We start from the raw sequence: 15,892 nt of genomic DNA, 5'->3' as shown, positions 1-15,892 counted from the left end.
GTGCGAATAAATTCAGAGTACAAGTGAACCTTCAACATGTTAACGATCCAACAGCCGATTCCGCGATATTACAGTATCGAAATCAAGGTACACGCGTTCGTTCCGTAGAGGCAACACGGATCTCCAGAAGCAGGATCGAGGAGGATCGGAGGATCGCGTCCCTCCAGCTGCGCGGAGTTGTCTTCCACTTCTGAAAAGCTAGCCCATCGATCTCCATTCGATCTACTCCCTCGAACGAGCGGAGCGGCGAGCGTCGACGAGTCTCGGTATAAATAGCCCGGCTCGATCGTACGCGATCAACAACTCGCGTGCATTTGTTCCGCGTCTACGGCGGGAGGATTTGTTGATCCTGACAGTGGAGTCACGAGGCGGTCGTTTGTCCCTCTCTCTCTCTCTCTCTGTCTCTCTTTCTCTCTCTCGTTTCCTCTCCCTCTCCCGCAGCGTTCGCTATCCGCTCATTTCTTCTTTATCGGTCCCCGCGCCGATCTCCGCCGGCCTTCTCTTCCCGCGGCGACCCGTCCACTCTCGCGTCATCGTTTTCCGCGCACGCATCCCGAGCTGCGTACTCGTAGGTACGTAGACGCACGTGCGATCGCGCTCCGAGCTCGTTCGCGGAATCGTTCAATAAACCACTCCAAGCCGGACGGGCCGTATTCATTGCTGCAAATCGATCGGGAAACGCTTCACGGCCGCTCGGACCGCGAGCGGACACCGCCGACCGCTGCGCACCGTTCACCCTGACCCCTCGCGCGATCCATCCACCCTCCCTAGATCGTTTTCGGTTTCTGTTTAACTCATCCGACCCGGCGGACGTGTCTAGTCGACGCGTCGCCGTTTCGTTTCGTTTGCAGCTTCGCCTTTCGGAAATGCCGGGAGATCGGCAGGGCGTTCGAATATTATGACACGAGTCTTCGAAATGTGAACTATGTACTGTTAATTTGCACTCGATCGAGTCATTAGTTTGATACAGGGAAATCGTGAAGCTTGATATTTCAAGACTGTACGCCGAGCAATGCATCGATAGTTGGAATGTTGGAATAAAACTTCGCTTTCCGTGTAATTTCTCCGTAAGTCGGCTTAATAGAACGTCGTCTACGTCTGAATGGAGAACGTCGAATATTCCTGGTGCAAGTTAATCGATCGACCGCGCGATTCGTCGTTCAACTACGCGTTCTCCTCCCAGTTTCCTAGTTAATTTCCTTCGTTATTCGGTGATTGAAAATTCGACCGTAGTTACGGAGTTCCTCGACTACTCGGCGCAACCGCGCTCGCTGCTGAAGGAAACGCGTTATCTTTAATTTCCTCCGTCTTTTTAACGAAACCGTTAACCATCGTTTCTGCCCGAGTACTCTTTCGACTAATAATACACGCACCGAAGCCGCGGCGCGTCCTGAAAACTCGAGCGGCCCTGTTCTCCTTCGTTTTCGCCTCGAGTCGAACAGGTAATAATCTGCCGTGCCTTAATTATACCAAATGGAATAACTTCCAATTAGGTCCATCCATCGCGCCACGGGTTCCCCGATCGTCTCGTATCGCGAGCCGGTGGATCGGTCACGATCCTTGGACGTGGCCTTCATTCAATTACACGGAACAACGTACGAAAACGCACGATACGTCCGATCCCATCTCCGGCGATGCCCGTGGATGCAAAAGTATCGCGGCGCGCCGCGATTTTTCCCGTGGATCGCAGGCGATCGCCGATCGAGAGAGATCCGCCGTGGCCTCCCGCAGCGTCGAGCAACAGATTCTTTATTTCCTCGAGCCTCCGATCGGAATCGGCGCCGTCGGGATCCCGGATTCTTCCCGGCGGACTCGCGAAACTGCTCGCAACTCCTCGAACATCTCGCCGAGGACAACCTGTCGTTCGACTTGTTCGCGATCGTCGTCTTTCCGCTTATTGCCGGGACTAAGTATCGGGTATCGTGTGGATCATTTACCGACAAGTAATAAAACGCTTGACAGTCCGTTGGAAAACATTCGATCGATTTATTGGTTCCTTGGGCGGCTCGTTAACATTGCGAATAACTTCTTGCGTTGGAGAGATGTGACACGCACGAGAGATTTTTCTTCCTAAATTGTCGACGACGTCTTGTGAACACCGATATCATTTAATCCTTTGCACTCGGAAGTTTTTCGCTGGAAATATTGTAACGTTTCCCGATGGAGTTAAGACGATATTTCGTGGAACTTACTCGAAGAGAAATCGCATATTTTATTTCAATATTTCTCAAATCGATGCGTTGTACAAGGTGTAATATTAAATATCAGATTTTATAGTTTTACTGTGTCGAACCAAGTGGTGACTGAGAGTCACCTCCCGAGTGCAAAGGGTTAATAAATTAATAAATAAAACTTGCGAAACAGATGAAAACAAGAACCTCTAAATTAGATTCCAGCGTAAGAGGTCAATTCAATGAATACCAATCTACAAGGATAGATATCTCGATACGTGTCCGCAGATAACGAAAGATGAGAAACCGAGATTCCAGCGTTCGACGCGAACCAGTGGTCGTTCGTATCTAGGTTTCCTTGACAATGAAGATAAAGTGGAGAAAGTTGAATGACGTTTGCGAGTGGGCAAAGTTTCAAGTATATCATCCCTTCACTTATCACTGCTAAGGCAACGCTAGAGGTGAAAGGGAGACCGAGACTCCTGGGTCCAACATCATCGCTCTTCGCGCTTACTTCCTCGACAATGAAGACAAGGTACAGGAAGTTCATGGTACCGCACAATATTTGCGAGTAAAGTTTAAGGTACTCCGTCCCTTCACTTATCGCTGCTAAGACAACAGTAGCGGCGAAAGGAGGAGCGAAACGCTCGTGGACATCGTCGCAGGTTCCCTTGACAATGAACGCTGAGCAGAAGTTCAACGCGCGACGTTTGAAGTTTAAAGCACCCGTATGTGACACAGTTCTACGATAGAATGGAAAATTACCCTCGCAGCCCGCGCGATTTACGACTTCGATACGTCCATTCCCGTAATTTCCCGAAATCCTATATTTCTCCCGTTGCCAATAAAAATGAAACACGGATCACATGCTGCCGCTGGAACGGACCATAAAGCAGCGTCGCACGACGACAGATCGAATATCGGCGCCGTGTAACTCGATACACTCGCGCTGCTCCCGTTTAACTGGATCTTAATTTTCCTCGTTTCTTTCGACCTAACTCGACGAGCATCTCCCAAAGTCACCCATCCAGTCTAGAGTAACTATTCAAAAAGGAACAACCTCCGATGACATAATCGTTCGAAAATCGTCGGGGTCTAATAAATCGACGGATCGTCGAAGTCAACGATCAACACGAAGATAACGAATTAAATAGAACTACATTCCATCCAACTCGCGAAATTCCAGTTTCGTCCGCGAGCGAGTGAAATCTGTAAGAGCTAGGAACACTAGCCGCGGTAAAACATATCCTATAATAGTACACCGGGCTGAAGAAGAATCCAGCTTATTGCTCGTAAATCACCCCGCTTCTTTTAGCCGTCGAACGTTCCGATGATCAAACGTTTCCAGCGCATCGGCGACCGTCGCCTGGACAAACCCGTGTTTCTTTGTGTCCAGGAAACGCAATGGGAATCGCGATTTAACTCGCGGTGCAACGGAGAGGGGAACGAACGATGGTATCGGAAGTGAAGGATGATCCTGGTTCACGATCGCGGATCACAATGATCTTACGCCCACGAGCATCTATTCGTGATCCGAGAGGGAGGGAGGAGGGAGATAGGAGGGCAACGCGTATATCCCATCGCGTTGCGATGAATTTATCCGTGGCGAGATCCCCGCGTCGGATACCTGCGGTACACGCGTCGGTGCACCGGTGCAACCGTAACGCGCGGTCTCGTCGGTCGGTTCCGGTACGGCCGCTATCTGGGTACCTGGCCGAGAGATCCGACGCCGCGACGATAAGGCACCGTCGACGATGGCGACGTCGATGGCCTGCCAATAACGCGCCGATATCCTCGTTACCATTACTGTCGCCCGACAGTAATTAACCCTTTGCACTTGAGAGGTGACTGAGAGTCGCTACCTGATTCGACGCAGGGAACTTGTAAAATTTTCAATTTATTAAACCTTGTGTAATGTATCGATACATGAAACATCGAAGTAGAATAGTTCTGTCTCTTAATTTATGGAAGATGATCTATTTTGTTAGTTGTATAATTTTTAAATCGATTGAATTCTAAGTTAGCTAGGAATATTCCATGGGAATGATGGTTGCTAAGTATAGTTAGCGATGGAATACCTTCTCAACCGATTGCATCGCAGCGTTCGCATTTTGCCTTCCAAATTGGATGGCAGGAATATATAATCCTCCCTATCTTATTCTCAGAGACTTTGACTTGATAATTCAAGATTCCGTTTGCGGAGATCATACATGAAAATCGGGTGAATGGGGCGTCTTGTAAAATTAAAACGGGAAATGGGTATAAATGAAAAACTAGTTGACCCGTCACGGAATCTTCGATCGTTAAACTATTCATAACGCAGCTCGTCCTCCTTGTCCTAATTTATATAACCCACATTATCGGCGCGAGCTGTCGTTTCTAACCGTTAGCAGAGTTGTCGGATCTTTTGTCCCTTCGTTTCATTGGAGGGAAACTGGAGCGTCGTTTTACCCCAGTTACCCGATCCGCTGGGCTACCTGTCGCGTTCATTAGCGAAATTATACGTGTTTTAACCGCCGTGCGGCTGCCGCGAGCGTTGAACCCCTTTTGACATTTTCACCGGGGTGTCACTCGAATTCGGGCGAGGGTATCTTTCACGTGCTTAAAAATTCATTTTCTCGTCGACACGTCGAACGAACCGGATTTTATTCAATCCGCGAGGCGAGGAAAGGTTAAGAGATCAGTTCGTAGTAGAAACTATTGACTTTTCGTTATATATTCTATTTTAATCCCCTAATTGCCGGTAGTCGATTCTTCTGTTTAGAAACGCAGACGTTTATAGTTCATATCACCAGAAAATTTGAGATGCAACGGGAAAAATCTCAGTAAAAATAATTGGTGACAAAGGAAACACGTTATTAACCCTTTGAACTCTAGGCTCCAAAATTGCACTAGTTTTACTATTAAATATTTCAATGAATCTTAAAGAAACTACCCTAAAATTCTTCGATTTTCCACACATCCGAATTTTGTACTAAGGAAAATAAAAGATCGAAGAAATGTTGTATTTCTCATTTTCGCTAGGAATACTATAAAAATTAGTAGCAGTTACTGATAGATTACAACCTGGAGTGCTAAGAGTTAAAAATTCACTCGGAAGTTTAGAAATGTTCTTTGAAACTGTCCGAACGCCGACACACCGAAGAATCTGGTTCCACGCGCAAAGCAACGCTGGAATTTCCAAAAAATTCAACCGACGTGGATTCCACGTCGTTAGACCGTTAACGGGTCGCTTCGGCTGTATGGGATTTTGATGAGTGCTGGTTCAGCAACGCGTTGACCGGACTCGATCGATTTCCCCGCGATTCCAGCGACACTCGTTTCGCCAGCCGACTCGTTTCCCGATGGTATCTGGGGACGGTTTCCAGGGAAGCCGCGCGAGCGCGGAGATTATCACGAGGCGGCGTCTTATCTGCACGTGGATCAGCGGAATATCGTTCCCGCGACCTGGATTCCAAATCGAAATTTCGATCTGGTCGGATCACGCTCGAACGCGCGATGCTTTCTTCCTCGTTGCGCGGGAATAAAAGCTGTTGTCGCGTGTTACCCTTTGCAGAGGGGAATACCCGTCGCACAAAGGAAATTCTTCTATTAACCCTTTGCACTCTGTGGGCTCCAATATGACACCAGTTGTACTATTAAATATTTTAATGAATAAATTTAGAACTATCCTAAGATCACTGGATCTTCTATACATCCAAATTTTCTATTAAGAAGGAAAATAAAGAAACCTAAGAGATGTTAGAATATAATATCTTTCATCTGTGTTAGGGATACTATAAAAACAGCTTGGAGTTGGTAGATTAGAAAATCATCTATAAAATGCATTAACACGTTCGCAATCAGATTCTGTGTATATACTTATCTATCTGCTACGATACTATTTCTGAATCTTTATTTTCCGTCTCGTGTCTAAGAAAATAGACTGGGTCATACAACTCTCTAATTTTCATTCGCACGTTTAATATAGCTACGGTTTCCTATAAGATTACACGAAAACCGTTGCTCCTCGATCTGAAACAGCAAGTGGTTAAAAGACACATACAAAGGTAACATTCTGCATTTCTACTTGAACGAAAAAAAGGTTTTGACATTCAGCTGTAGATTCTTGCAAAGTGCATGCTGCAACCAAGCTTCTCGAGCCAGAATCGCCAGGAAGACCCCGCGAAATAAATAAATTTGAGAGCACGGAGTATAGATTGTCCGTGCGACGCTGCGGCCTCGAAATAGTCGCCGTCAGGAGCGTTTTGCAATTGATTTCGTTGAAAGCGCACCCTTATACGACGAAGTGCCATTGCGAAATCTTCCGTTGACTTCTTCTTTTTGTAACGGACTGCTCGATCGGGAATCGTATCATGATTGCCAGGCCGCCGTGTGTAATCGCGGGACAGATTAGGCGGTTCCGTTGTAAATGGACGTAATTGCCGGCGATAAAAACCGCGGGCATGCGTCACCGTTCAGCGGAACCGAGCTCCTGTCGCAACGGCGAACCGCGCGTCGTGTCGGGGCTGCGTTTCACGGCGATGTTCGATGACTTTTGATATTTAATCCGCGAAGACAAGCACACACGCACACCGTGGCGCTTTCCCTCGCAAGGAATCGAACAACTCCGAGCCGGCCGTTGCGTAATCTCGGCTAACGCCGGGACGCCATCGCGCCGCTCGATGGAGCTGGATCCTCGGGCCCGAGCGAATCGTTTCGAAAATCGAAATTCGGACGGAAGATTCCCGCGACACGTCGTTCGAATTAGTGAGAACACGTTAAAATTGATCGAAGCAAGTAACCGAAATTAATTAGAACTAGGAAGAACATGTTACCGTTGATTCGACTCGTGTAAGCTACGTTCCAGCGATTTCACGTGATCAATCTCCTCGAAAGTGCTCGAGAAAGGTGCGAACCTGCCCGTATTAAAATTGATCAAAGCGACTGGGCTGCTTGAAACTGATTAAAACTAGTAGGAACACGTCAAAGTTGATTCGTTTCGAGTACGTAAGCTGTGTTCCTGCGACTCGAGATGATCAATCTCCTCGAAAGTGCTCGAGAAACCTTCGAATCCCGCCGACCGAGGATTCCACTTGGAATTGCGATTCGCATGTTTCGAAGTATGTTTACGATACTTCGGAGTATCGTTGCCCCGTTGAAATTCAAACTCGAATTGGCGAGATTCGAAGGAATCAACGTACAGCACGTTGGACGCTGGCAAGTCGGTTGGAGGCGTACGGTTCCCTCGAGCCGCCGCGGCTGAAAACGAAAGTCATCGCGCGACTCGAGAAGCTCCGCGGCCTTGACGAGAGGAGACGGTCTCCTCAAGTTCGCCGTTCGTCGCGGGGTTCGCCGGTGACACGACGGTTTCCGCGGAAAAACCGCGATTAACCATTTCTTCGGGGATTAGCGGATCCACGCTGGAAGCGGCGACGTCGATTAAGAATTCAGAAGGAAATTACTCACTCGTGGTATCTTCGATCTGACGGCGAAAGGATTAGCCCGACGCGTCCAAGTTCCGAGAACTGTTCACACTGTCGGATTATTGTATAAATAATGTCGCTCGACGACGCTAACTTTCAGCGCGGCCGCGTCTTAACGCTCGCGTAGCTTCTTCATTATTAGATTGCAGGTGCTCGCGTACTTGCTGCTAACGGAAGCCCGCGGGAACGAAGAAAATGGAGATTTTCATAGCACTCCGTTCCCCTTCGCGATACTTCGATCGACGTCCATTAAAATAACAGTCGGATAATTAATCGATCGCGAATATCCCCGCGAATTCCCGTTCTAATGCGAGTCGCGGGACTGAAATTCGTTTCCCGCATCAACGGAACATCGGAGCTTCGCGAAAGCTTCGACGTTGATCTCTCAGGAGGGTCTTTGTGATCTTTAAAATCCCGCAATCTAATCGTGGAGCGCGTTAATAACATGCTCGCGATGAGAGCGAGCGTCGAGAAACGGAATTACTCGCGGAGCGAGCCGCCGGAATCGCGTGTCTTCCGGCGGGCTGTTGCACGCGAGGGAATTCCGCGAGGATTTTCGCGGATCGCGAAGGTCAGGGGTCGCCGCGGCGGCGGAAACGCGGCGGCAGCCGGTGTCCCCGCTGAAAGGAAGCTGCGTGGTCGCGTGACCTTCGGCGAGCGCGTTCCGCGCGTCACCCTTGAACGTGAACCGCGGGTCAGCAAAAGTACAGTTGCACGCTTAACCGACACATGCACTTATCTTCTATGGTACTTGAGCGCTGAAAGGCGGGAGAGCTTGCTGTAAGTGCATGCAAACCGAGCTGGAAATAACTCCGGTTGGTCCGTGGTCTACGCTCGCGCCGCAAGGACGGGGCCATCGATTCGCGACGCGATCCCCGGGACTAATTAAAGCGTCCGCGCGTCCTCGCTCGGCCGCGAATCGATCGCCCGCCCCGCGTCGCGTCGCCGCGGAATTTTCATTTGTCAGAGGGATCCCCGTTCCCTCCTCGGCGGCGTCGCGCGTGCGGCGGCTTCCTCGTCGCGAGGGAAACGGGGATTCGGAGCGGATTCGATGGCGCCGCGCGACCGGAAGTCCTTATAACCTCGCCACGACGTACCGCGGGTCGGAAGCGTAAAATCGTGGACGGAAGTTGAGTCGATTTTTTGGTGTTTGATTTTGTTTTTCAATTTTAATGGGATAATAGTATTCTTTTTGGTTTTCTGGAACAGATTATGTCTTGCTATTGCGATGACTACCATGAGAATTTTGTGCATTAGTTATTCTTTTGTAACAAAGGTAGTAGAATCAATTGTTAATGATTTGGTATCGACGCTTCTAAGTTAGGCTATTATTTCGTTATCTATGTAACTAAGTATCTTGATGCGATAATTTTCTTCTTGTAACCGTTTTCAAGCAATTTAGAAGGATTAATTTTCAAACGTTCTCATCCAGGTTTTTACGATTCTGATCCACTGTACGCCGAGTCTACGGACGCGAGACAGTTCCTTTTGGACAACGACGTCACGGCTGGTGAAAAAAAGGGAAAAAAATGCATAGAACGTCTCTCGATTGCACCCCTTCTCGCGAGCTAGCCTGGGTTCTACCCTCCACCCCTTGCTCACCGAAATGTCTTCTTTGATCCTTTGACAGGAGACTTAAGGGGGAACGTCTAGCTAGGGAGCTAATTAGATAGAAATCTAACGATACATTCCCGCTGAAGCAACAATTTTGAATCCATTAGAGAATCTCTTTTGTTAACGAGTTAGGTCTTTAGTTTGCAGATAGAACAACGATAATTTTGTAACTGAAAGTTCATACTTTGAGCTTGACAATTTTGGTAGAGAAAACTTGGACGAATTAATATCTTGAAAATGGTCTTAGGTACTCTCTTCAGTCTTTCCAAATCGGAAAAGTACAATAATTTTATTAGATTTCCCGTTTGAGATAGAAACAGAGCACTAAACACAGTTGATTAGTTTCCTATGAAAAAGACTGCTAAAGGTACATGAAATTTTAGCTCTCCTAGCTGGATTCACCCTGTTAACCCTTTGAGGACGAATGTCGTTTTGACGACATCAAGCTTTGATATTTAGAATGCGAAGTTTTAAACAAACAATTGATTCGTCTAAATAACAAGAGATCAGTGATTAGCTTTCTCTGTCTCCGACACTTAGAAATTTGTTGTAAAATTTAACTTCCTCTGCGAAAGGTTTTTAATAGATTTTCAAAAAGTCCTCGTCCGCAAAGGGTTGACACGCGAGCAGAATTAGGGATGAACATCTCCCTCAGTTCGGGACTGGGAATTTTAAAGTTACATCCGCGCGTTCGCCGTTCGACGAGTAATAACGATACAGCCGGTTCGTTCTCCGGTAAGTTTTTCATATTTTCCGCGGGGCATTGGCGAGCAAATACTGGCACAAGGAAGCAAATAATTGATCGCCGGCGATTTCCGTGCCGATACACATGTTTGCCGAACATTCGGGTCGGGCAGCCGGAAAATTTGTATTTGGTCGGCGCGCGCGGAATGCTGTTTCCTCTTATGAAACTTCAATCGCGCGCGATCCCGTTCAAACATCATATTCAATCAAAATCGTTCCACGCGATTCCGTGCAGTTTTATAAACGGCGGAGAGGCATTATTATCTGAAATTTATAATCCGATTAATTCAAGAGATCATTCACGCCTACGGGTAACCGGTTTCTGCTTCACGCCGACGCGGGATATTGGGTGTTAACGATTAACGAGTAATTAACGCGTACGTTCCGGCTGATAATTCGTTGAACGACGAATGCGCGGATGCGAATTAACCCTTGGACCACCAACGACGCATGTTTCTCCCATGAAAGTACAATCACCTGTAGGACAATCTACATCCATCTAGATTCTACAGAATATATTTCCACCAATTTTATCAGACTAAAAAATTGTCTCATACGTCTCTCTAATATATAGATCTAAAACACCTACTATCACTCAAGATTTATAGCATTCTCCTTAATCCTCGTCGAAACCAAGTTCAAACGCTTCCACCGTAAAACAATGCGCGTTCCACGAAGAATTGGCGGTTCAAGGGTGAATAACCAAGCGTAAAGGGTTGCGGTCGACGCCATCTCGGGTCTCCTAAAACGGAGACGATCGCGCACCGTTCTCGAATGCATCGCCATGCACGCGAACCTTCTACCGGTTCCCGGAACTAAAACCGAGCAAACAGAATGCGCAAAACGTGTAACGAGAGAGAGAAAGAGAGAGAGAGAAAGAGAAAAATCGTTAGAATCGGGCTTGGTCGGGTCAGGGAGAAGTTGGAGCGAGTTGCAGCAAGTTGCACAGGTCGGTTTCGTCGGGGTCGAAGGGTTGAAGGGTGGATGCATGCTATTAGTAATAGTGAAGACGTACCCTGTACCAAGTGGCCACCTGCGAGGCGCTCGAAAGGGGTGGAGAAGCGGCGGTGCGTGTCCGCGGCGCGCAACACGCGCACAACACCCCCGGGAGGCGGAGGGCGAAGGTTGTCGGGCCCCGAGGCCGCGGTTTTCGCAAACAGTATCGTTTTTTTCGTACATTTTCGTCGGTCGGATTACGCGGCGGGGGGTTGCGCGTTCGAAGAAGGCGGGCCCCAACAAGACGGTAGCACACAGGTGAAGTGGTTGGTGGTTGGTGGTTGGTGGTTGGTGGTTGGTGGTGGCGGGTGGTGTAGTGTGTTCGCACGCCCCGTGCAAGTGAGGCAAAAGCAGAAACAACAACAACAACAACAACACCACAGGTCAGAAAATATTATACACGATTACATTTTGGTTGGATGAATGATGATGTCTTGGTCGACGGCCGGGTCGGGCTAAGTTGGAGCGAGTGCTACTTGGTTTTAATCTACTACTGTCCTCGTGTGTTCTTACGGTGCACGCGTACGGGGTGTCCGCAATCGCGGCGGAACGGGCCGATCGACGTCACTCCCCTTACTCCGTTCGCTACCGGCCATTTTGTCGGGGACTGTGCCACGATCGCCGAGACACCCTGTATGTCTCGCCGTACACGGGCTGCTCGAGCTGTAGGACACCTGAACCTTTCCATCGTCTTCAACGCGCTGGGAAGTTTAAAGCGCGAGTCGAACGGTGTTACTTGCGGTGGCAACCAGGTTAGAAACTCTGTATATTAATCATTTCGTACAGAGAGGTAGATTCCCAAACGATCTAGAATACGCAACCCAATATGACTGTCGACGCGTATTAACGTCACTGGCGATTTTGGAACAAAAGCAAGTGTCTTTCTGTAGTTTCAACGGTGTCTCGGAACTAGATCGTTCTGTTCAAGGTCGCCTCAAGGTCCTTAGACTCGATAAAGAGGAAACCAATAGAGACAACGATCGTTAGCCCATGATTTCCGTTCCGAATCGAATCGCGCTTTAAACGGCTGCTCATTAAAGACAAAGGAGACGTTCAGGTGTCCGTCGGCTGCGTTGCAGCCCGCGTCGGCTCCGTTTCTCCCTAAGCTGAGTAATGCGGTGGTGTGCGTGAACAGTGTCAGTGCGTGTGTAGTCCCGCCGGGGGTACGTAGACTCGGAACTCGTTCGATGACTCGCGGAGGCGCGATCGTCGCCGACGATTTCATTCCCGCCGTTTCGGAGCCGTCTCCCCTTATCCGACGCGCGCAGAAGCGAGGAACGCTGGCTCACCGTCGACGGGGCAATTGTCTCCGTTCCAGTAGGACGGCCGACCACGCGCGCGGCGGCGGCCGATTAAATAGGCCAGCCAATTATCAATGAAGGCGAAACGTCCGCGCGGAATGCAGGTGAACGTATCCGCGGCGGCGCGGCGCGGCGCGGCGCGGCGACTCGGTTACGCCGCTCGAGTACAGTGGGACGAAAAAGTATTCGCACGCTCGCGGCTTTATCGCGATAACTTTGCGCAAAGAAACGCTGCGCTGCTGCAATCCGCATTCTCGGTGCTTCGTCGTACCTACGGACGCGGGGCCGGTGCACTCTGTTCAACCCTTTGCGGTCGAACGTCGTCGCGACGACGGCTTCGAGGTTTCGTATCCTGAATCGGAAGTCTTAGATGAATTGAGAATTCGAATGAGAGATAGTTTCCTTTGTTTCTGGTATTTAAGATTGCGATATGTAATTTAATTTTTGATGGAGTTTCTGGAGGTTCGAGAAGTCCGCAAAGGGTTAACTTTGTTTCTTAAATGTTCGGCGTTCAGGGAGGTTTGGAATTGGTAGATCTTTTGATCGCGATGTATAATACTGAGCTTTGTACATCGATACGTGTATTGAAACGAACTAGCTTCGTTTCCTAATCTTTTCCAGTGAACATTTCAAGACTTTCGAGTGCGAAGGGTTGACGTTTCAAATCGAATATAAGTAGCGATAAATCCAGATTGCATCAGTACCGTTCCACGCGTCGAAGTTATCGCGAGAAACTCGCCAGTGGGAATGATTTCCCTGACTTCGCGCGACGCTCCTCGTTATCGAACTCGTTCCGAGGACAAGATCTACTGCGGGGCCAGTTCTGAAGCGGATGACCGGACGGGAGGTGTCCACGGGAGCGACGGACTCTGACGGAACATCGATATTTCCGGTCGAGTGTAGCAACGTTCGATCACGGTTTCGCCAATTGTTCCTCGATCGGAGCTTTCCACGCCGATCGGTGCAATTTTTTCGTGCGCGCGCGCGTCCCGTTGCGGGACGATGCGGACGCTAGTGTTTAACACGTTAAACGCCACGCCGGCGTTAGACTTTTCGTTCAGGCCCGGTCAGTCCGCATGGACTTTAGGTTCATATTACACGACCGCGCGTGTCGGTCCTTACGCACCGATGCGAGACTAAATATTTTAGGCGACATCGGTCTTTGTTCAGTCAAGACTCGAAGAAAAAGAATATAATATTTAAGAAAAGTTAATGTAGCTTATTAAAACAGGGTAAACAGAGGTGTTTTGCTTTTACATTCATTGCAGAAGGTGCTAACTTTTTGCGTTCAATTCTCTGCCATCTTTGAACCTAATGTTCGGGAATTATTATTATAACATTGAGAAAACTCGGGTCCTCGAGCCGACATTTCGGCTCGTCCGTCAGCGGTGACGGCCGCGTCTGGGCCTGAACGGAGCTGCGAGCAAATCGGGCTGGGCACTTAACGTGTTAACGCGCGCGCCGAGAATTGATGTCTCGTTAGAGGGGTTGTTTTTCGGGGTCGCTTCCGTCTGGTTTCGCGTCGGAAGCGGATCCGGTGAAAGACGTCGCGCGACTTGCGGGTCGGGGACAGCTGAGAGAAAAAGGGGCTGAGAAGAAGGGGGCGGCTAGGGGATAGACGTGAGAGGGCGTGACGAGTACGTCTGATACGAAGCAGAAGCCACACACACAACGGTTCCTTTTCTAGTTGCTAGTCTGTATCTAGGGACACTGGCGCGGGTGTACGTGTCTGTTCTTGTCTGTGGCGGGTGCGGCTAATATGTGGACTGTTGTACGACCGCGGAATCGACGCGGAGCCACGGAAAACGAACGAGCCGCGCGGAACCTTCGTTCTTCGGTACACTCTTGGATGAAGAGACGCGCAGCGTGTGCGCGTCGCGGGAAGACGAATGAGAAGATTAACCCACCGTCGTTTGCTTATCTGCGATCTTAAGTACGGCGAGGAGGGAAATCAATTTCACGTTATCATTTCGATTTGTATTCGCCGGACGACGCGTTGACTATCAATTCCTGATTTCCTCTTTCAGAATTAGAGGTGCTTCTGTGGTTACAAGCTACCAGATAAATTGATTGAGTAATGAGAGAGTCAGGTTATAAACGATTCGCGTAGATGCTAATTAGAATTTATAGAAGATTAAACGAAGCAATCGACCGCTAGTTTCTATTCACCCGAAGATTCTGTCAAGCGTAGAAAACCTTCAGATGAAGCTAAATTATAGGTTGCTCAGATAATGGAAAAAGGAAGCTACTGAACGTTATTCAAGTGATAAAATCAGTTCGCGACTTGGTTTTTCAAATACAAACATTTCTTCCCTCCGAAACCTGTACGTTCATCGAAGGGTTAAAGATCGCGTCACCCGTGCAACTCGAAGAAAGCGAACATTCGAGGAGCACATCGATAGAAACGAAGCGATATTTCACGGTACGAACGGATTCCTTTCGCAACGACCCGGGACGATCGAAAAGAAGAACACGTCCGTGACCGAATTCATTTGTCCGGTGCTGCGCGCGCGGCGCGACGATAGCCGGTGCAGGCCGGTCGCTATCTTTTCATCCAGGAGTGTATAAATTTCGCGGGCAGCGGCGCGCCTCGTTACACGGGCCCCCGTGGCACGTATATCTCGACAAAGCGAGCAACACGGGGCCCGCGCACGGTAGCGTTTCTCGCGAGACCGGAGAAGAGATCTCTTAATCCTGCGCGGCGGTTCGTGACTTTCCGCGGGCTCCGGCCTACGACCGCCGAATGAAAAAAGGAGAACGACGGCCCGGAGAGCCGCGAAGCCCGATCTCTGGCCTCGCTTCTTGCGCGCGCTCGCTCGCTCGCGCAGCCGGGAGCCGGGCAACTTCTCTGCAATTTCGCGAAATCAGCATACAAAGTGGCGAACGCGCGCTTTTAAAAAGAAGCTCGGACGCGAGTCCTTGGCGAGGCACTCGTGACCGACTATCTGCGAGCGGATCGGGGACCGTGCATCGACCGCTGCGCGTGTAATTCGTGGTTATCGTTCCTGCAGACTATAAGCGTCAGTCTCCGTCGAGCGAGTCCGTCGATGGCTTACGAATCGCTCGCGGTTCGCGTTTACGATTATCGGTCCGCCGAGTTGTACGGAAAGTTCGTGCCGTTCGCCGTGCGCTGTGTACTTAATACCGCAATTCTCCGGGAATTTTTCGTTTTCGATGTCTTAACGCGGCTCGCCGATGATAGTAATCGAGGACTGATACCGTGTAATACAGAAATTAATGGAGGTCGCGATCGTCTGTCGCTTCTGCGCACCGAGGCGACGCGAACTTCGTAACCCTCTCGCTACGGGCGTCCTGTCGAGCGCATTTACTGCGCCGTAAGTATCTTAATGATATTGATACAGACTTCCCCGAATAACAGCCACTTTCAGTGATAATTTTTCATAAAACACGAACTCTGCGAAGAGGGACGCGCTAGTGGCAGCGAGAGGGTTGAACCACTTCAAGCAAAGAATGACCGATTCACCTTTGCACTGGAGAAACTTCGAAAGAAGTCACGTATTTACCGAATATATTCGTTGAAACACGTTCTTTGGTTCCTGGTGAACGGAAGTTTCCAGTGCAAAGGGTGAAATTATCGGGG

The 15,892-nt window shown here is 49.2% G+C and overlaps 1 protein-coding gene across 10 annotated transcripts in view; it reads right to left on the bottom strand.

Annotated features, from left to right (window-relative positions):
• Prosap (SH3 and multiple ankyrin repeat domains prosap) overlaps window positions 1–15,892 on the bottom strand; it is a 266,877-nt gene that overhangs the window by 61,953 nt on the left and 189,032 nt on the right. For 9 of the 10 annotated variants that reach the window (XR_012998868.1, XM_076368719.1, XM_076368725.1 and 6 more), the window contains one exon: window positions 11,010–11,027. The exons of the other annotated variant lie outside the window; for it this stretch is intronic. Coding sequence is in view for 8 of the 9 variants with exons in the window: in XM_076368719.1 (XP_076224834.1) it covers window positions 11,010–11,027 (18 nt within the window). In the remaining variant the exon portion in view is untranslated. The remainder of the gene's footprint in view (window positions 1–11,009; window positions 11,028–15,892) is intronic. 10 annotated transcript variants of the gene reach the window in all.

This window comes from Nomia melanderi, chromosome 6 (genome assembly GCF_051020985.1).
Source record: "Nomia melanderi isolate GNS246 chromosome 6, iyNomMela1, whole genome shotgun sequence".
Classification (NCBI taxonomy): Eukaryota; Metazoa; Arthropoda; class Insecta; order Hymenoptera; family Halictidae; genus Nomia; species Nomia melanderi.
Note: the sequence above shows the minus strand (reverse complement) of the source record. Positions and strands in the feature narration are given on the sequence as shown.